Source organism: Heptranchias perlo, chromosome 8 (genome assembly GCF_035084215.1).
Source record: "Heptranchias perlo isolate sHepPer1 chromosome 8, sHepPer1.hap1, whole genome shotgun sequence".
NCBI classification, from domain to species: Eukaryota; Metazoa; Chordata; class Chondrichthyes; order Hexanchiformes; family Hexanchidae; genus Heptranchias; species Heptranchias perlo.
In genome coordinates, this window is record NC_090332.1 from 65,827,557 (window position 1) to 65,849,229 (window position 21,673).

The 21,673-nt window shown below is 45.2% G+C and overlaps 1 protein-coding gene across 1 annotated transcript in view; it reads right to left on the bottom strand.

Annotated features, from left to right (window-relative positions):
* Window positions 1-1,332: 1,332 nt before the first annotated feature.
* Window positions 1,333-21,673, bottom strand: part of LOC137324218 (protein unc-93 homolog A-like) — a 75,236-nt gene continuing 54,895 nt past the window's right edge. The window contains exons 6-8 of the mRNA XM_067988354.1: window positions 13,252-13,387; window positions 4,248-4,379; window positions 1,333-1,768 (exon numbers count right to left, since the gene is read on the bottom strand). Of these exons, the coding sequence (XP_067844455.1) occupies window positions 1,398-1,768; window positions 4,248-4,379; window positions 13,252-13,387 (639 nt within the window). The 3' untranslated portion in view covers window positions 1,333-1,397. The remainder of the gene's footprint in view (window positions 1,769-4,247; window positions 4,380-13,251; window positions 13,388-21,673) is intronic.

Genomic DNA, 21,673 nt, shown 5'->3' on the forward strand with positions numbered 1-21,673 from the left:
TTGGAATATTTCATTTATTATTAAGAATATTGTTGCTTATGGTGATTATATATATCCTCCTCAGCGTAAACTTCTTATATAACCTTAAAGCTCTGAGAGCTAGAGATGGAATTCGACCGTGAAAACTGTTCCTACCTTAGCCTCTGAAACTCTGATCCATGCCATTGTTGCTTCCACACTTTTACAAAACCTCTGTTGCTGGCCTTTTGAGTTCCACCAATCCAGCCAGAACTCTGCAACCCACATTGTATCCCACTCACCCAAATACTTGGTGAACTCCATCAGCTTACCGTTTTAGGTTTAAAATCCTTGTCCTTGTCTTCAAATCCCTACCTGGTATTGCCCTTTCCTACCTCTGCATCCTTGTCCAACCCTATGCGCTATGCACCCTCCACTTTATGATCAGTGGCAGAGTCTTCAGCCATTTTGCAATCAAAGTCTAGTGGCATCCCTAGGCCCCACCTTGCTACAAATTTCCCACCTTCAAAAGTCTCCTTAAAAACTACCTCTTTGATTGTGCTTCTACTCCAGCTCATTATTACTGAATAACGTACAAATTAACTTATCTGTGAGGATCTGAAGAATGTAAAGGATACACCTGGATTTTCTGGCTTGGCCATTAGTCAAATATTACCAGCATATTTACTATTTCACTCTCAGCATAAACACTGGTTAGAGCTCCTGCATAAGAGCATGTTTTTGGTACAGAAGAATTAGTGTTACCAGTTAAACAAGGCGAATTGGAGAGATTTATTTCAGGCTATAAGCATTACAAACGCCAATTACCTGAGCACGACAAAGTGAATTTGTTGGGTAACCTCCAAGGCAAAAATATTAATGCACCATATGATATTCACCAAGCTGTGGAACACTTTTACAAGTGTATGGATCAAAGATGACAGATATTTAAAGATCCCTCTTTAAACTGCATGGGGTGTTGGACTTCAAAAGAGTTGCAGTACAGGCTGCTGCAAAATCCTCTCTGACCCTTGTCTTACAGTTTGAGCTCTTTCCTCAACGCCGTTGCTTGTGTAACTGGCTAGACAAGAGTTTCCATAAGCAGATTAAATCTCCTATGAACTGAAATCTGTCTTTATTTTCTGCCATCTCATGAATCTACTTATATCCATAAGGACATCGTAGCACATACACTAAAATATTATGTTACAGTTTAATTATATTATCTAATTCAATTAAAGATGGAATATGACAAAAGTCAATCCTGGTCATTTTAAAGTTAATATAATAGTTGAAATATATTTTTAAAATTATATTTTCATTTTAAGTAAATTATAAAAGAGCAATCAATATATTTGAAATTGTACAGTTGATCTTTGAGAGAATATAGATGCTGTCATTTTCTGAGGTGTCTGTAGATATCAATGAAAATGCTGCTTTTATAGCTTTGTCTCAGATGTGTTTTGGGTTTTGACGTCATTGTCATCAACAGATTTTACATCAGTGGTTTCAGGTTCCTCTTTCCCTTCCTCTTCTTTCTTTTTCTTCTGTTTATTTTTCAGTTGAGCACAGCATAAAGTTTGTGAAACAGTTTGAGGATTTTGACTGGTAGATTGCTTATATGCAATGTATTCCACCAATCCGTATAATAACATACCTATTATCAGGACTATCAGCACAATAGTCAACTTGACCTTTATGCACAAAAAGTTAGCATAAGCAAATGCTGTAACAAATCCCACAGACTCCCACAGTCGGTAGTTGGCAAATGCTGCTTCTGTGTGGTCCTGAAATAAAACTCCATACAGGGCTTGAAGGAGAAAACACAATTATTAAGTCAAATTTCTGCTTTTATCCTGTGGAAATTATTTTCTAAATTCTTCTTATTTTCATGTATCATCTATGTTCCAAATTTTTTTTCTTCCATAATTTTCTCCCCTCAAAGGCATTCATTACCACACTTTCAGTTAGGATGGTGGCCCAATTTGGAGGACACATTTCTAAACTCGGCCCTCAAACCAATTTCATGTTTGGAGGCAGCAAACAAGGGTCAAGGCAATTCACGAAATGTTGGTAGCTTCTTTCCTGTCACCTGACGAAGGAGAAAGCCTCCAAAAGCTTGTGATTTTCAAATAAAACTGTTGGACTATAACCTGATGTTGTAAGATTCCTTACATTTGTCCACCCCAGTCCATCACCGGCATCTCCACATCATCAGATGACCATCTCATATCCAAGTGGCACTTCATTGAACAGCTTGAGGTAATTTTCAACTTCGCCGCCTGGGCCATAACCTGGTGGAGTGGATTGTCCACCTGTTGCAGATCCTGCCCGATTCCTAGCCCATTGATTTCAATGAGGATGAAAATCAGACAGGTTCTAAATGGGTGGGTGATCCGCCCCACCAGGTTACCGTCCAGGCGGCAAGGTTGAATATTACCCCGCTAAGTCACGAATTGGCAAACTCCAGAGCCAGGCAGAGTGAATGACAGCTGTAACACTGAAAATCATGAACCTATGATCAGGACTAAGTACTTTCCACTTCTGAATTTCTGTTCTTAAAGAAGCTATACAACATTAATAGTTGACATTTCAAACTGGACAAATCCACATTGCTTAGGTTGTATTGACCATGGAAAACAATATGGAATATAGGGCTAGAAATTTGGCCGTGTAGCGCCAGTTTTTCACCTGAGGTCCCAAAATGGCATCCGGAATGCGTGTGCACGCTTCTAACGTGAGGTGCGCCGGACGCCATCTTTGTAAAGGGGTTCACGCAGGCGGAGATAACGAACGCCAGCAGTGTGTAAAGTAAGGAGAATATGCATTAGATCAGTGTGCAATGCTGATTTAAAGGGACAGGTACCACTTTGGCACTGAATGCTCCAGCCAACGCATTGTCTTAACCACGACCAGCTGAACATGTCATAGACAGTCTGGAGGATTCCCTACCAGTGCTATTGAAAGGGATCATGCAGGATTTACAGGTTAGTTGATGGATTATTGCTTTTGCAGCATTTGCACCTGTCTTTGGAGGTCTCCTATACCTGAATACTAGGACGAGGGGACATAGCCTTACATTTAGAGCCAGGACTTGCAGGAGGGAAGTTAGGAAATGCTTCTACATGCAAAGGGTGGTAGAATTTTGGAACATTCTTCTGCAAACGGCAGTTGATGCTAGCTCAATTGTTAATTTTAAATCTGAGATTGATAGATTTCTGTGGACCAAGGGTATTAAGGGATATGGGGCTAAGGCGGGTATATGGAGTTAGGTCACAGGTCAACCATAATCTCATTGAATCGCGGAACAGGCTCAAGGCTAAATGCCACAGCCACATGCTGCCTCCTGTTATGCACCACCTTCTGCAAGAAAGCAAGAAGTATGTCAGTGAGCGTCCAGCAGATGTCTGGGTGATGTGCTTGTCATGGTCGAATAGCTGCCAATGTGTGTGACCTATGAGTTGTGGGTATACGGCTTGCAATAGTGGTAATGTGTGAGGGTGAGAGGAAAGATCTGATTGGAAGAATTGAGTACTGATGGAAAGAGTTTGTTGGTAGGTGGGTGATGAGGAATGTAGTGCCTGGAGCAGTGGCTGTGGCTAGTGGTGCAGTTGGTAGGAGATGCCAACTGACAGTTAATCTCACTCACCTTGACCACTCGTGTCAAAACATTGAACTTCTTCCTGCATTGCATCCATGTTCGTGGTGCGATGCGACAGGCATTGACTTTGTCCCTTACTGCCTCCCACTGTCTTTTGAGCATATGTTTGGAGGGCCCCTTGCCCCCCTGTGGATATAGGATGCCCCTCCATCTGTCAACCTCTTGCCCCAAGGCCTCTAGCACATCATCAGAGAACATTGGTGGACGCTCTCTCCCAGGCCTGGTACAAACTCAGATCAGCAGATTGGTGAGGTCTGGCGTGCAGATTGGAGGATGTGGGATTTAGTAGTGCACAACCTTTATTCAATGTTTTAACATAACTCAACAGTTTGTAAACAAAGGGAAGGGACCTGCATCTGTGTTTTACATATGCAATGTCTGATCTCCATTCAGACTCCGTGCGGACTCGTATCTTATTTCTTGCAAATCACCAGGCGTGGGTTAATCATGCACCCGGATTTGGTGGTTAACCAATTTAACCCCCTAAGTCTTATGTCAGACATTCTGTCCCTTCTTCATTATCTTCCTTGCAGTGTTGCTACAGTTCTTCTGATGCAATATTAATTTTGCTTTAACATTTCCATTTTAACAATTACATTATCTTGTCACCTATTACTTGTCAACGTACCATTGGTCTGCGTCTGCCAAACAGCATCAGCCATTCCCCAAAGACATGGAAACACAAAAAACACTGGCAGTTGATTTGGCCGTGGTTGCCACAGAAACAATGCAATTATTGATCCCAGATTCGTAATGGTTGCTGTGACATGAAACAAATAAAAATGGCTTTAGATTGTTGTACAGTAAAATGCAGTACATCTTTTTAGCATATCATAACGGGCCTGAATTTGTTGAAAACTTGCACCATTGGCATATGCCATTATTATGGTGCGGAAATTATGGCGAGTGATTTATGCCATTACGTACACCACGTCATAATTTGCTGAGACTTTTGAGCTGCTCTACAGAAACCCTCGCTGAGAAAGTTGAACAACTAATAATCATAGCTCCGACTCCCATTAAAATCAATGGTGAGATTGAGTTTGTTGTATTAATGCCACAACCACTCAGACCGTTACAGAATGGTGCTGGATTTTAAAATTCTCATCCCTCCATGGCCTCGCGCCTCCCTTGCTCTGTAACCTCTTCCAGCCCTACAACCCTACGAGATCGCTGCGCTCCTCCAATTCTTGCCTCTTGCGCATCCATGATTTTAATTGCTCCACCATTGGCGGCTGTGCCTTCAGCTTCCTAGGCCCTTGGCTCTGGAATTCACTCCCTAAACCTCTCTAACTCTCTACGTCTCTCCTCCTTAAAAACGACCTCTTTGATCAAGTTTTTGGTCACCTTTCCTTATATCTCCTATGTGGCTCGATGTCAAATTTTGTTGATAATGCTCCTCTGAAGCGCCTTGGAATGATAAAGGCGCTGTATAAATGCAAGTTATTATTGTTCTTGTTGAGTGCTCAGAATCAGTAAAGTAAATCGCTTAGCAGGTTGCCTGAGGGTAATATTTTTACTGACATGTTCTAGGAAATTCATTGAAAATGTCAATTAAGTAATAAAATAATTTTTTTGACAGCCAGGCATGTTCTGGTATCCCCTGACTGATACTATTTATATATTAATATTTATTGAGCTCATGCGCTAAGCAACGATTGCAACCAGTAAAGAAATATGGCTAGGGATTGCCCGCAGTTTGGGAAACAACCCTATGCATACGGGTCCCTTCTTAACACCAATTTATATATTTATACTATACTATGGTTTCAGTACAAACTCACCAGTTTATTTAAATCCAATCTGGACATTCTGTCCGTACATATTGCGGTCCATCCCCATATTATCAGATCAGAGCCATTGCTTCTAAACGCAGCCCTGTTAACCTATTGTTCTGTTCTGTGTTGGGCCTCGGTAACTTGAATGTGTATCAGACACTGGCTGATGTGCTCCCGATCCGCTGCCATGCTCGCTGCAGTGTATTCTAATTATTTTTCCAGAAAATTGTGGCGTTAATTCACCACTGCAGGAATGGGGAGCACAATGGTTTAACATGGTGTTTGTCACCAATATCACTATTGCAGTGAATTCCAGGTTGGCTTATAGTGGGATGTATCAATTATCCTGAATAAAATCACATTTATTTTTAAATATCAAAAGTAAATTACATTTTCCATTTTTTTTCTATGAAATTATTCATTTGATGTTTTAAAGACATTAGCTGGCAGCAAGATCATCTCTTATTGTGCCTGTTTGAATAAATAAGTCATACTACAGGAATCCGTGTTCACGTATTTGTGGCTTTGATGGAAGCTCAAACAGCTGTCATGCAGGTTCTGAGCTTCACCTTGGAGGGACAGGTGTCTATCTTGACAGACTAATGGACCCCATCGATATGGGTTTTCAAGGAATGACTCATCTGCAGTCTGCTCTCGCAGATTAGTGGAAGTGATGAGCCCCAGTCCCATGGGAGAAACGGTAGCGAAATGGGAGTGGTGTGTGTTGGCCTCTTTCAGGATGTCAGCACAACTGCTGTTTCTCTGCCCACTCAATCAATACCCGCCATGGTGCCAGCAAATCAGCTGGGCCAGACTGCCCTGGCAGCAGCCAATGTGCAGCAATCTGCAGCCGGGCCCTGACAGGATCAAGCACACTGAAACCACCAGCCGCAAACATCTCAAGGGTCCCAAAATGAAAACAGCAGCCTTCCACCAGATTTGATGAGGCCACTTCATTGTCAGTATGTCATTGATATAGAAGTTGTTTGAATGGTTTGAATGTTCTTTAATGCAGGATGAAGGGAGTGGTGAAGGATATAACAAGAACTGTTAAGCAGAGGGGCTCTGTGTAAATTCTCAGGGCAGAGGAATGAGGACGTTTTGACAGAATCGCTGAGCAATAAGCTGTTCCCTCACATCTTTTGATGTTTAGATTTAACTAAGCTGTCACAGTGGTAAGAAATTCTGCAAAAAAGAAACACTTATTTAAAAGTTATTTACAAAATGGTCCTTAGAATTGAGTGGAAGAATGTCTGCTATAAAAATGTAATTCTAACTAACAGGATTGTTACTTATGTGCCTGTTTTTCTTTTGTAAAGTAAATTTGGTTGCTATTTTAAACTTAAACTGAGATCTGATCTGATGCTGCATTGCTTTTGAAGACTGGAGGGAGAATTTATAGGGCTAAAAATTCGATGGCATTGCACCCGTTTTTCAGTCACAAAATGGGTGTCTAACCATCCAAAGCTATTAACTAGGCTTATTAAAATATTTAAATAAAGGTTTGTTGTAGGACCCTTTTGTGATATTGGCCTGCCCCAGCGCCTGACTTGCCATGTGATAAAGTTGCAACTCATGACACTAACAGGCAGGAAGAACCCTTCACCAGTGCTATTTAAAGGGCTCATCCACTACATAGAGGTTAGTTGCTAGTTTGCTCTTTTAGGCTGCTGGTTAACTTCTGGGCGTTTTTTGGTCTGTTTTCTGACTTAAAAAACTTAATTCTTGTTTTTTTTTGCTGCTGCTACACTGCTTTTGGCTGCCCACAACAGTTGTACTGAAATCATGGGTGGTCTTATAGGGCTGCCTTTGGGGCTGGAGGAAGAGGGGAGCAGCAAGGAAGATAGAAGAAGCATCTGGAACAAGAGGGAGGAGGAGGAGGAGGGCACTGCACAAGAGGCCATACCCACAGCGGGGGTTCAGGCTTCACTTCTTCTACATGAACTTCACTGAGGAGCATGTCTGAGGTGCCTTCGCTTCACAAAGGAGGCTGTCACCGAGCAATGTCACATGCTGTAACCACAACTCGAGCCTCGCACCAGGGCATGGACAGCACTGCCTGTGGCTGTCAAGGTCACCGTGGACCTTAACCTTTATGCCACAGGCTGCTTCCAGGCTGCAGCGGGTGACATCAGTGATATAGCACAGTTTGCAGTTCACCACTGTATTAGAGAGATCTGAGGCTCTCTGTGCCATGAAGGCCCCTGCCTCAGCCCATCTGCTGCTGAAACCCTCATCCATGCCTTTGTTACCTCCAGACCGAACTATTCCACTGCTCTCCTGGCTGGCCTCCTATCTTCCATCCTCCATAAAAGTAAGCTCAACCAAAACTCTGCTGCCTGTATCCGAACTAGCACCAAGTCCTGTTCACTCATCACCCCTGTGCTTGGGACCTACATTGGCTCCCAATCCCCAAATGCCTTTATTTTAAATTTCTCATCCTCGTGTTCAAATCCCTCCCTGGCCTCGCCCCTCCCTATCTCTGTAACATTCTCCAGCCCTACAACCCTGCGAGAACTCTGCCTCCCTCCAACTCTTGCCTGTTGTCCATCACCCTCATCCTTCACACCACCATTGGCGGCCATGCCTTCAGCTGTCTATGTCCTAAGCTCTGGAATTCACTCCCCAAACCTCGATGACTCTCTATCCTCCTTTATATCCTTAATATCTACCACTTTGACCAAACTTTTGGTGATCTGTCCTAATGGGCTTGATTTTCGCACCCGCGATCGGGTGCGTTCGTGGCTGGGGGGTTTGCGAAAATCCGGGATTCCCGGGGCGGGTCTGGAGCCCGGCTCCAACCCACCTACTTCCGGGTTCCCCAGTGACGCGCTGACATGCGCGCGCAGCCCCCGGATGTGGGACTCCCGCCGGCAATTAAAGCCGGCGGGGTGCCACTTAAAGTACTTAAACAGGTATTTCAGACCTGATTGACCTGATATTTTAGGAGGGCTGCGATTTTGAAATGAACTGAGACTGTTTCCCGAACTGGGGGAAACACTCCCAGTTCAAATGGATGTGTTGCAGCCATCAGCCTGTGGCAGCTGCAAAGGTCCATTTGACAGGTGGGGGTGGAGACCCTCACTCATTGCAGGAGGCCACTCTGTCACTTTGGACAAAGTTTGGCCTCCACCATCCTCCTCCTAACAATAAAATTCACAAACTTGCACACTTACCCCGGTGTCCAGACACATTTACCTACCATGCGAACCCCCTCAAATGTACATCTTGCGGATGGGGGCCGCCGTAGCTGCAGTCATGACCTCCTCGGAGGATGAACAGCATCACCAGCCTCGCCGGCTACGCCGTCCACCTCTGATACGTGGAGCCCCATAACACAGTGCTGTGACACATCCATCTGCACAGCAGGAGGGAGGGCAACGGCAGAGAGAGATGCGTCGCAGAGGGCACTACCCTCGCCACAGGGTCCACAGACCGAGGCTCAGCTTTCTGGACCTCTCTGAGCAGCAGTGCACATGGAGGCTCAGAGTCACTCGACATGTAGTCGTGGACATCTGCAGCCTCCTTCATGCCGAGCTGCTCCGGCTGGCCCGAGCACCATCTTCTTACCTGTCGCTGTCAAAGTCACCACTGCCCTCAACAACTTCTCCACTGCATCCTTCCAGGGTGCCACGGGGGAATCGCCGACGTCTCTCAGTCGTCTGCACAAAAGAGCCCTGCAAATACACCTACACCCACTCTGCAGTGACACAATGGGTGGTATCAGTTGTGGGTCTTCATAGTGATCCTCAGGAAAGGGCATTATTGCACAAACCAGACAAGATTCGCAAAGACGTGGCAGTAGTGGTGACAATATAATGTTATGTGAGTTGATCAGAAATTAAATATAGGTAAACACCATGACAAACCCTCAAACACCCTTGTGCATCCCCTTCATGCTCATGACATGTTTGCCTTATGCTTCCTACTGCACGTATGTGATGCATGCCCTGTGGCTGCAGCACATGTAGTGGCAGGTTGGGTGAGGTTGACCGTGAAAGAGATGCATGAGAGGGTGAGTATGAGATAGAGCTATGAGATTGTATGAGGATTGGGTTGAGTGGTAGTGGTGGGATGAGTACTGGTGAGGTGAGTAAGTGCAGGTAAGATGAGGATGAGCTTTGAGTGGGTGTGAGGGGTGACGTGATAGAGTAGCATTGGCAGTGCAGAAGGAAATGTGGGGTGGGGGCGGTGATGTGGCAGACGGAGGGGAGGGGAATGAGTAAGTGTACTCACTTCGGCTGGCCTACTTAGGTGATTGAAGCGCCTCCTGCACTGTATGCAGGACCTCCTCTACCACCTTGAGCCAGGCCTTCTTGGTGGCAGAGACAGGCTGCTTCCTCCCGCCCGCCGGGGGGAAGATCTCTGTCCTCACCCTCCTCCTCACCCCATCCAATGATACCTGGAATGAGGCATCATTAAACCTGGGAGCAGCCTTCCCCCTGGGCTGCTCCATGCTGTAATTTTTCCTATTTCTTGCAGCATCAGTCAGTGGAGGACTGCCCCTTTAAATAGGGCTCCTCCAGCTGACAGACCTTGCTGCGCAGCTTACCAGCGAGAAACCCGGAAGCACGGGTAAGTGGCTCCAATTAGCCTGCGATTGCGTGCGGAGCACACTGATTTCACCGGGCGCGTTACCCACGCGCCCAGTCGACCCCCCGCTGAGAACCTGCCGCCCTGCTAATATCGAGCCCAATGTCTCCTTCTTTGGCTCGTGTCAATTTTTGTCTGGTTACGTTCCTGTGAAGCATCTTAGGACGTTTTACCACGTTAAAGGTGCTATATAAATGCAAGTCCACTTTCCCTGTGGACAAAGCAAAGCAGAAGGAGAGAGCACTAGGCTTTAGCTGCATTGTAGGCTTCCCCAGGGTCCAAGGTGCCATAGACTACACCCACATTGCCTTGGACTACATCCACATTGCCTTGCATGTTCTCCATCACCAGCCTGGCATCTTATCAATCAAAAGTGATTCCACTCCCTCAATGTGCAGCTGGATTGCAACCACAGGCAGAGCATCATGCAGGTCTGTGCTTGTTTTCCTGGCAGCAGTCACGACTCAGTCATCCTTTGCCAGTCCTCTGTGCCATTTTTATTCCTACCAGGCTGTCAGGATACAGGCTGGCTACTGGGCAGTAAGGGCTCAGTACTCCTGTCAGGAAACTGGGCAGAGCTGGCCTACAACGGGAGCCATGCTGCCACCAGAAAAGTAATCGAACAGACAATTGGCACGCTGAAGCAACGCTTCTACTGCCTGGACCATTTGGGAAGAGCTTTGCAGTGCTATCCTGAGCAACTATCCAAATTTGTGGTTGTCTGCAGCATGCTCCATAACATTGCCATCAGGAGGGACCAGCCCTTACAACCACCTGGGCAGCAAGAAGTTCAGCAGGAGTAGGAGGAGATGGAGCAACATGAAGAGGAGCAACAGCAGGAGCGGCACCAACCACCAGTGCCCCCAGCTGCCAGAGACCAGCTTATTGAAGAGTGCAACACCTGAATCATTTCTCCCTTCCCCAATACACCAACAACAACAACTTGCAATTATATAGCACCTTTAACGTAATAAAACGTCCCAAGGCGCTTTACAAGAGCAATTTTCAAACAAAATTTGACACCAAGCCACATAAGGAGATATTAGGACAGGTGACCAAAAGCTTGGTCAAAGAGGTAGGTTTTAAGGAACGTCTTAAAGGAGGAGAGAGAGGTAGAGAGGTGGAGAGGTTTAGGGAGGGAATTCTAGGGCCTAGGCAGCTGAAGGCAAGACCGCCAATGGTGGAGCGATTAAAATCGGGGATGCTCAAGAGGCAAAAATTGGAGGAGCGCAGAGATCTCAGAGGGTTGTAGTCGGAGGGTTGTAGGGCTGGAGGAGGTTACAGAGATAGGGAGGGGTAAGGCCATGGAGGGATTTGAACACGAGGATGAGAATTTTAAAATCAAAGTGTTCCCAAACAATCCTCATCACCACCATCCTTACCATCACCATCTGATTGTCTTCTTCAGTCCAACCTTATGGGTCTTGCCCTCACTTCACTACGAATTTAACGTGCTGCCTGGGACCATGTGAACAAGCTCGTGCAATGGGGCCTTGGCACTTGCACGCCCCTTTTTGGTCGAGATCAAATTTCTAGGCGTGAGAATTATAGGATAAAGTCAGTAGCTAAAAGCAATCATCAGATAGTGTTTGCTGTTTGTTTCCTGGGTATGTTACCAAAAGCTTACCTAGATCTCCAGGCAAGACACTCTTGAAGGTATGGGGACTTAGGACTCATCTTTAAGAGTGACCTAAGAAACAAGAGCTAAATAATCTAGGTTAAGAAGGTTAGAAAAGACCCAAAAACATAACGAGTGCAGTTTTTACAGTTCTTAATTCTTTTTAACCTTTTAAAAATGTTCCTATATTCCTTCCAAAGATTTTCCCCTCCTCTTAGCTATGGAGTACATATTTCTATCTTATCCATTGTCTCCCTTGGCAGTGTTGCCACTGGTCTCACTCTCCCCTAGCATGTACCTTTTTCACTGCTCTTTCCCTATCCTCAGTTGACTCTACTACTGGGTCAGCCACTGATCATCAATGAATATTTTGCAATTGTCAAGCTCTCTGAGCACCTGAACCTATGTTCAATTACCCGATCATTTTTAAAAAGTTTATTTGCTCCCAGGATGGAATTTATTGCCCATCCCTAGTTGCCCTAAGAAGGTAGTGATGGGGCTTTCTTCTTCTAGTCCTTGCCTTTTAACTCTTCGATTGGCAGACACCTTTGATTACGATAAACATTTCATACATATCATTGCTTCAAATCTCTCTCCATTTCTCGTGTGGCTTAGCCCAAATTTAAATGTATTTACTAGACTAACAGCCATTTAGTATCAAAGTTTAATAATCTTTTAAGTACTAAATATCCTTTTTAACTTCACTTCTAGTGGGCATGATTTGGACAAACTGGTATGTGACCACACAGCCGGTGATTTGGGCCCAAAAATTAAGTCTCACTAACAGCATGTGCTGGCCTCATTTTAATATTCAAATTATTTAAAACAGGTCCTGCTTCAAATGGTAAATCATAAACTTATTATACAAAAAATGTTGAATGGTCGCAACATTCCAATGGCGTTGTGCCTAAAGGTGGTTCTGTGAGAGTCATGTTATGTGACTCAGTAAGTACACTGCAGCTCAACTAAAGCTACTGTAACAACCCAGCTGCACTGACCCTGAACTCCCTTTTCCGGAATTTACCAGCAGTAATCTCTAACTGATTCCAAAGCATCACATTTTACTTTGGCTCTTGTAGTTTCTTAGTATCTCCAACACCCTAATTGAACAACATTCTGAGACTTACCACTGTCAGTTTTTCATTCTCTTTTGAACTCCCTAGCCTCCCTTGAGCAGCACTTAAAACTTTGGGAGTGGCACCTTCCCCCATGCCCCACATCGTAACATTCTGACTTCAGGCCCCATCCCCACTGTGTACCAATTCCGTCTTGGACAACACTCAGCCCGCTTCTTCTCATCCCTTCTCCTTCCCCTCTTACCCCCTACCCTTCCCCATTCTCCTCCCTTTTCCCCTACTTTTTCCTCCTTTGTGAGAATGGGGTGACATTTTCCTGATATCCTCACTGGAAGCATTCATTCGTAAAGTCACTCCCCCTTGCAATATTTCACATGATGCAAACGATAAAGGAAATGTGATGTGATTGTTTTAATGATTTCTTATCTGGCAATGAGAATGTAAGCACTGGTGCTTTTATACTTGGTGACTTGCGTGAACAGTCCTTTTTGCAGGAATCATTTGAGATGCTTTATAAAGCAGACTCAAACATTCCTTTGAGTTTTGTCATCTTAAGGTATAACTCACCATATAAGAACAGTGGAATTCGCCCAGTATATTTTGACAATTTTCCAAAAATCAGGGAGAAAATGGAATTAGAGGCACCAAAGCAGATCATAACATAACCAACATATTGTATTCCGAGAGCACAAGTGACATATGCCTGTTGATAGAAAAGAAAGAGTATGAGTACCTGTTAAATGTGAGGCTAAACATTTCAGTGAAGTTACGTTGCTTTCTCTTAGAAATCTTGGAGAAAATTGCATCTATTCTGAATACATACTACAAGCTTGCCAAATGAAAGCATAGTCATTGTTGTAATAGCTACCAATCAAGGCCAATTAGCATCCTATCAGCCTATTCTCAATCATCAGCAAAGTGATGGAAGAAGTCGTCAACAGTGCTATCAAGCGACAGTTACTCACCAAGAACCTGCTCACTGATGCTCAGTTTGGGTTCCGTCAGGACTACTCGGCTCCAGACCTCATTGCAGCCTTGGTCCAAACATGGACAAAACAGCTGAATTCCAGATGTGAGGTGAGAGTTACTGCCCTTGACATCAAGGCAGCATTCGACAGAGTATGGCACCATTTTATTTATTAACTATACGCAACCAAGAAAAGTCTATTACAGAAATTTCTTAACAAAACTAGACCCATCTCCCATAACATCAAAGGATGGGAGAGATGGACGGGGAGAAAGAATGGAGAATGGGTAAGTAGAGGGTGCAGGGGAGAGGGGAATGGGTATGACGACAAGAAGCGCGGTGAGGAGGGGGATGAAAAATGTAAAGCGGGACAGGAAAGGGAGAGGAGGCTAGGGGAGGGGTTTAGGTGGTGGATAGGAGTGTGGGGAAGGGAACGAAGAGAGGGAGAAGTGTAGGACTGGGGAAGAATGGGTGGAGGATGTTTTCATTAGTGGTTGGGGGGAGTGGGGACAGTTTCCCAGGGCCTGTTTTGATGCTCTGTGGAAGATAAGAACAGGAGTTCCTATCAGACTTCCTAACAGACCACTCAGGCCCTCAGGCCCACCATTAAGAAAATATTCCAATTTGTCTTTCTTGGATCAAAGTGGCTGACTTCACACTTCCCAACATTGAACTTTATCTTTTGGCCACTCACTTAGTCTGTCTATGTCCCTTTGTAACTTCCTGCTCCTATCTACACAACTTACAGTGACTCTGAGCTTAGAGTCATCTGCAAATTTGGATGTACAACTCTGTATTCCTTCATCTAAGTCATTAATATATATGGTGAAAAGCTGAGGCTCCAGTACAGATCCCTGGGGAACACCAGACACCAGTTGTCACATTCCGCCAATCAGAGGATGTTCTCTTTATCCCTACTCTCTGTCTCCTACCTCCCAATCAATTACAAACCTAAGTCACAAGGTTACCTCCAATTCCGTGCGCTTTCATTTTCACTACTAATCTCCTGTGCAGAACCTTATCAACTACCTTCTGGAAGACCATGTAGACAACATCAATAGGCATTCTCCTATCCACCATGCTAGTGACCTCCTCAAAAAATTCAACTAGATTAGTCAGACATGATCTATTCTTCACAAATCCAAGCTGACTCTGACCAGATTATACTTGTCCAAGTATTCAGTCACTCTGTCCTTGATGATAGATTCTAGTAACTTCCCCACCACTGATATTAAACTGACAGGTCTGTAGTTACCTGGTTTCTTCCTCCTTCCCTCCTTAAATAATGGAGTGGCATTTGCAATTTTCCAATCCAAAGATACAATTCCCAAATCTAGAGACCTTTGGTAAATTATGGCTTAACACATCTGCAATTTCCTCACTTATTTCTTTTAACACCCAAGGATGGAAACCAACAGACCATGGAGATTTGAATATCTTAAGTCCCATTATTTTCTCCATTACCATTTTTTTACTTATATTAAATCCACTAAGTTCCTCCCCTTGGCTTATTTTTAGGTTCCTTTGTACCACTGGTATTTTATCCTCTTCTGCCACTGTGAAAACAGATGCAAAGTACTCAGTTAACAAGTCTGCCATTTCCTTATTGTTCATTATAGTCTTGCCTGCATCTGTTTTTAATGGGTCCACATTCCCCTTTACCTTTCTCTTAATATATTTATAAAAAATTTTGCTGTTAGATTTGAGTCCCTTGCAATTTTTTTTTCATATTCGTTTTTTGCACCTTATTACTTCCATTGTATCCTTTTGCTTCTTTTTAGAACACTTCCAGTCTGCTGGAATTCCACTTTTCTTTGCATTTATGTAAACATTTTCTTTTAGCTTGATACTGTCCATGGTTGCTTAACTACATATTTGGAGCCTTTTGGCCTTTTAGGGATAAGTACTGGTTTTGTATTATACAAATACTTCTTTGAATACTTCCCACTGTTTGTCTAGGTTTACCCATTAACAGTTCAGCCCAGTTTACTGGCCAAATCATTTCTCATCCCGTGAAGTTTGCCTTACTTAAATCTAAAACATTAGTTTGTAACTCTCCCTCTCAAACCTAATATCAAATTCAACCACATTATGGCCATTATTTGCAAGATGTTCTTACACCGTCAGATTGTTAACTAATTCTCTTTTGTTACTCATCACTAAACCTAGTATGGCCTGTTCCCTTGTTGGTTCTAAAACATTTTGTTCTGGAAAAATAACCTGAATATATTCTAAAAATTCATTGCCTTTGCTAAAGCTATTCTACTTCTCCAGTCAATGCAGAAATTAAAATCTTCCCTTATAACCACATTGTTTTTGCCACATGCTTCTGCCTGAAAGGGTGGTGGAAGTAGAATCAATAGAAACTTTCTAAAGGGATATGGATATATACTTGAAAAAGAAAACTTTGCAGGGCTATTGGGAAAGATCAGGGGACTGGGACTAATTGGATAGTTCTTTCCGATGGGGCGAATGGCCTCCTTCTATGCTGTAAGAATCTATGATTCTATAGCCTCGATAGTAAACCCCCCACGACAGGCGGGAGGAAGTCGGGGGGTGGGGTTAAATCATAAAAAACACAAAACCCGGCCTTAACCCATACATGCCTGCTGCCATCTGTATGGTGTTGGATTTCGTGTTAACGGGATATTTTATTAACATATTTAAATCAGGCTCCCACAGTGCAATTGGGAGCCTGATTTAAATTTAACTGCTGCCAGCCGGGTTTCCCAAGGCTGGGGTGACCTGGCAGGAGTGCTCCCCGACACCGCGAGGAAGCCTTCGGACTCCCTTCTGCCGATCGCCCCTGTTGCGACTGGCGACCTCTGCCTCCCCCAAACACTGAGCTGCCACCTGCCCCATGATCACGGCCGACCCTAACCCCAAGCCCCTACGATAATGGGCGACCCCTCCCCCCCAAGCCCCGATCTGCAACTGCTCCCCTCTTGATTGCCGGGGACGGTCCCCAAGGGTTTTCACACCCGGCAGCCGGCCAGCCTGTCTATTTGGCCAGCTGCCGGGTAGAAAACTGACGTAAAAATTATAATGTGGTCCTGCTGTTAAATAAGGCAGGACCTCCATATATCCAGCCAACCGGGTTTCCTCTGCATTACTGCATTCCCCCACATCCTCCCAGCCTCCCGTAAATATTGGGGCCTATGTTTCTCTGATCTCCATATTTATACATCCCCCCATTCCATCACTACTTGTCAGCTGTGGCTCAGTGATGCACTTTTGGCTGTGAGTCAGAAGGTTGTGGGTTCAATTCCCACTCCAGAGACTTGAGCACAAAATCTGGGCTGACACTTCAGTGCAGTACTGAGGGAGTGCTGCACTGTCAGAGGTGCCGTCTTTCAGATGAGACATCGAACCGAGGCCCCGTCTGTCATCTCAGGTGGACAAAAGATCCCATGGCACTATTTTGAAGAGCAGGGGCACTCTCCCCGGTGTCCTGGCCAATATTTATCTCTCAAACAACATCACTAAGACAGATTATCTGGTCATTATCACGTTGCTATTTGTGGGTCCTTGCTGTGTGCAAATTGGCTGCCGCTTTTCCTACATTACACCAGTGACTACTCTTCAAAAGTACTTCATTGGCTATAAAGTGCTTTGGGACGTCCTGAGGCTGTGAAAGCTGCTATAGAAATGTAAACTCTTTCTTTACTATCAGGGGGTCTGTAGACAACTACTACCAGAGTCTTGCATCCTCTGCTGATCTTTAACTCTATCAATAGTACTGGATCATCCTTCCTAAAATCCCTTCTTTCTACTGTTGTAATTGTGTCTTTTAGCAAATTCCCAATTTCCTTGTCTTTCCCAAAGATCCTATAGCCTGGAATATTTAGCACCCAATCATGCCCAGCTTGTGCCAACCTGGTGAAACTATAACTCAGGACTACATGCATGCTAAACAGCAGAAGCAACATGCTATAGACAGAGCTAAGCGATTCCACAACCAACGGATCAGATCAAAGCTCTGCAATCCTGCCACATCCAGTCATGAATGATGGTGGACAATTAAACAACTAATGGGAGGAGGAGGCTTTGTAAATATCCCCATCCACAATGATGGCGGAGTCCAGCACGTGAGTGCAAAAGACAAGGCTGAAGCATTTGCAACCATCTTCAGCCAGAAGTGTCGAGTGGATGATCCATCTCGGCCTCCTCCCGATATCCCCACCATCACAGAAGCCAGTCTTCAGCCAATGATATCAAGAAACGGCTGAGTGCACTGGATACAACAAAGGCTATGGGCCCCAAAAACATCCCGGCTGTAGTGCTGAAGACTTGTGCTGCAGAATTAGCTGCGCCTCTAGCCAAGCTGTTCCAGTACAGCCACAACGCTGGCATCTACCCGACAATGTGGAAAATTGCCCAGGTATGTCCTGTCCACAAAAAGCAGGACAAATCCAATCCGGCCAATTACTGCCCCATCAGTCTACTCTCAATCATCAGCAAAGTGATGGAAGGTGTCATTGACAGTGCTATCAAGCTGCACTTACTCACCAATAACCTGCTCACCTATGCTCAGTTTGGGTTCCGCCAGGACCACTCGGCTCCAGACCTCATTACAGCCTTGGTCCAAACATGGACAAAAGAGCTGAATTCCAGAGGTGAGGTGAGAGTGACTGCTCTTGACATCAAGACAGCATTTGACTGAGTGTGGCACCAAGGAGCCCTCGTAAAACTGAAGTCAATGGGAATCAGAGGGAAAACACTGCAGTGGCTGGAGCCAAAACTAGCACAAAGGAAGATGGTAGTGGTTGTTGGAGGCCAATCATCTCAGCCCCAGGACATTGCTGCAGGAGTTCCACAGGGCAGTGTCCTAGCCCCAACCATCTTCAGCTGCTTCATTAATGACCTTCCCTCCATCATAAGGTCAGAAATGGGGATGTTCGCTGATGGTTGCACAGTGTTCAGTTCCATTCGCAACCCCTCAAATGATGAAGCATGCAGCAAGACCTGGACATAATCCAGGCTTGGGCTCATAAGTGGCAAGTAAAATTTGTGCCAGACAAGTGCAAGGCAATGACCATCTCCAACAAGAGAGAGTCTAACCACCTCCCCTTGACATTCAACGGCATTACCATCGCCGAATCCCCCACCATCAACATCCTGGGGGTCACCATTGACCAGAACCTTAACTGGACCAGCCATATAAATACCGTGGCTACAAGAGCAGGTCAGAGGCTGGGTATTCTGCGGCGAGTGACTCACCTCCTGACTCCTCAAAAGCCTTTCCACCATCTACAAGGCACAAGTCAGGAGTGTGATGGAATACTCTCCACTTGCCTGGATGAGTGCAGCTCCAACAACACTCAAGAAGCTCGACACCATCCAGGACAAAGCAGCCCACTTGATTGGCACCCCATCCACCACCCTAAACATTCACTCCCTTCACCACCGGCGCAATGTGGCTGCAGTGTGTACCATCCACAGGATGCACTGCAGCAACTCGCCAAGGTTTCTTCGATAGCACCTCTCAAACCCGCGACCTCTACCACCTAGAAGGACAAGAGCAGCAGGCACATGGGAACAACACCACCTGCACGTTCCCCTCCAAGTGACACACCATCCCGACTTGGAAATATATCACTGTTCCTTCATCGTCGCTGGGTGAAAATCCTGGAACTCCCTTCCTAACAGCACTGTGGGAGAACCCTCACCACACGGACTGCAGCGGTTCAAGAAGGCGGCTCACCACCACCTTCTCAAGGGCAATTAGGGATGGGCAATAAATGCTGGCCTTGCCAGCGATGCCCACATCCCATGAACGAATAAAAAAAAATGCCCAGCTTGTAGCCAGGTTTCTGTAATGGCGAATACATCATACCTTTTAAGCTGCATTTGTGGTTCTAACTCACTTGTTTTATTTCTTATGTGCATTCGTGTACAGAACTCTTATTTGGGTAACTGTCCCCACCCTACTCATATGCCCTGCTGGATTTTTCTCACACTTTTTGACCTACTGTGTGGATTTTCCCCTCCCACCCACCAACTAGTTTAAATCTTTCCCCACTGCCCTATTTACCCTTTCCTCAACAACATGGGTGCCCCTCCAGTTTAAGTGAGGACAATCCCATCTGTGCAGCCTTCTCTGGCCCCAAAAGGGTTCGCAATATTTCTGAAACCCTCCATTCTACACCATCCTTCAAATTGACAATCCCACTTATTCGTTTCCTGTCTGGTCCAGGGACAACTTCCCTGCTCAGTGAGTGTGGGTAATGGGTAATTTGCTTAATCTGTGAGGTGGGGTACAGTGGGTTATGGCTGATTTCGCTCATTAGTGGGGAAGGTTAGAGTGCAGCAGGGACAATTCCCCTGCTCAGTGCCACCTACTGGCACAATACCACTGGAATGTTGTGGCCATTCACTTTTTATTATAGATACATTTTTACAAAATATGCTTATTGCATACATAGGCTCCAAGCATTTTAATAGTAGTTACTCGTATGCACAAATTGACCAAATTTGACCTCTGAGAGTTTGAAGTTGTAGTATTCTTTCACAGACTTTCATGTGCAGTAAAAAAATCCAGGGCATCTGCTTACAAGCAACTTCTTCCTTTGTATGATGAACTTCACTGTCCGGGTTATTGTTTGGGTTTCTGGGATTTTTCATTTCTTGAGGTAATGTACTACTGCTACATAATAACGCAGAGGCATGTTCTGATCGGGGTGGGGGGGGGGGGGGCGGTGGTGCAATAGCAGGTGCGAAACCCGGAAGATGTTTGGGTGTATGGGAATGTCCGATTTCACATGGATACCTCATTATCATTTTACTTCCAGGTTTCGCGTCTCCAATGCATGAAAGCGGGCGTGATGCGAACCTGTATGATGTGATCTCAACTCGACCATTTAAATGGCCAATTCATAGAAGGAATTTGGAGGAGTTGGGAGCATTTGTAAAGACACAGAAAAGTTCGAACATGGAGTCAGGACGTTCAAAGGTTCCATCCTGTTTCAACTTGATATACTGCTGGGTGCAGGAAGGAGGTAATACCCCCAGCAATGGCAAGAAGAAACATGCTGCTGTCACTCAGAAGACGTGGTTAGAGGTGGCTGAGAAGGTCAGCAGCAGGAGTATAGTTCTCCATACCTGGATTCAGTGCAGGAAGCGGTTTAATGATCTAACCAGGTCAGGAAAGGTGAGCACAGTTGCAGATTCACCTGTATCCTGTAGTGCACCCCCGCCCCCCACAACTCTGTTTTGTCAGGTGTACTCCATCACATCACTTCTCACAACCACTTAAGTTTCTATGCGCTTCCACAAGTCCACATTTATTGATCCACCACTGCCACTCACCCCAATCCATATGTAATGTGATGCCACCTCAGTCAGCTCACCTGATGGTAATCACACACCCTCAAATGCATGCCAGTGGCAATCGTGATACATCTGCCTGATAGTCACTGTCACTGAATGTACTGCATCCATCGGGTGAACAGATGCCTTACGGACACTCAGAGGTCTATCGTGCCCCCTTGCAGCAGAAGCAAGCACAAATTACAAGGGAGAGGCAGAGGTAGTGCAGCTGACATCTGCGGTGGAGATCAGTGGCATGTCAGCGTCCCTGACCATTGAAGATGGAGAGACTGGGAATTTGCAATTGCATGGTGACAGCATTAAATATCTCTGACCCACATCCCATACAAGACTCAGTTGTGTTGACTTGACTTCAGCACCGAGTGAAAAATGATCATCTTAATTATGCTTAGCAGCAACATTTTTACATTGTCATTACTAATTCATATCCGTCTCTTCTCACCTCCAGGGCCATTATGGGAAGGACAACAGCCCGTGGACTTCTGGACAACGATTCCTCAGAGGAGCTGATTCCTTCTGAGGATGCACCATCAAAGGACACATGCTTACCAGGCACCAGCACTTCGGTGGGTCCTCTTAGACAGTTAGGTGGGTTTTCACTTGGCGATTTACAGTTCACAAGTGAGCACGAGCAGAGAGTGATGGTAGGGACAGCTGTGGAGAGTCCGCGTCAGAGGACGCACTCCTCTCCAA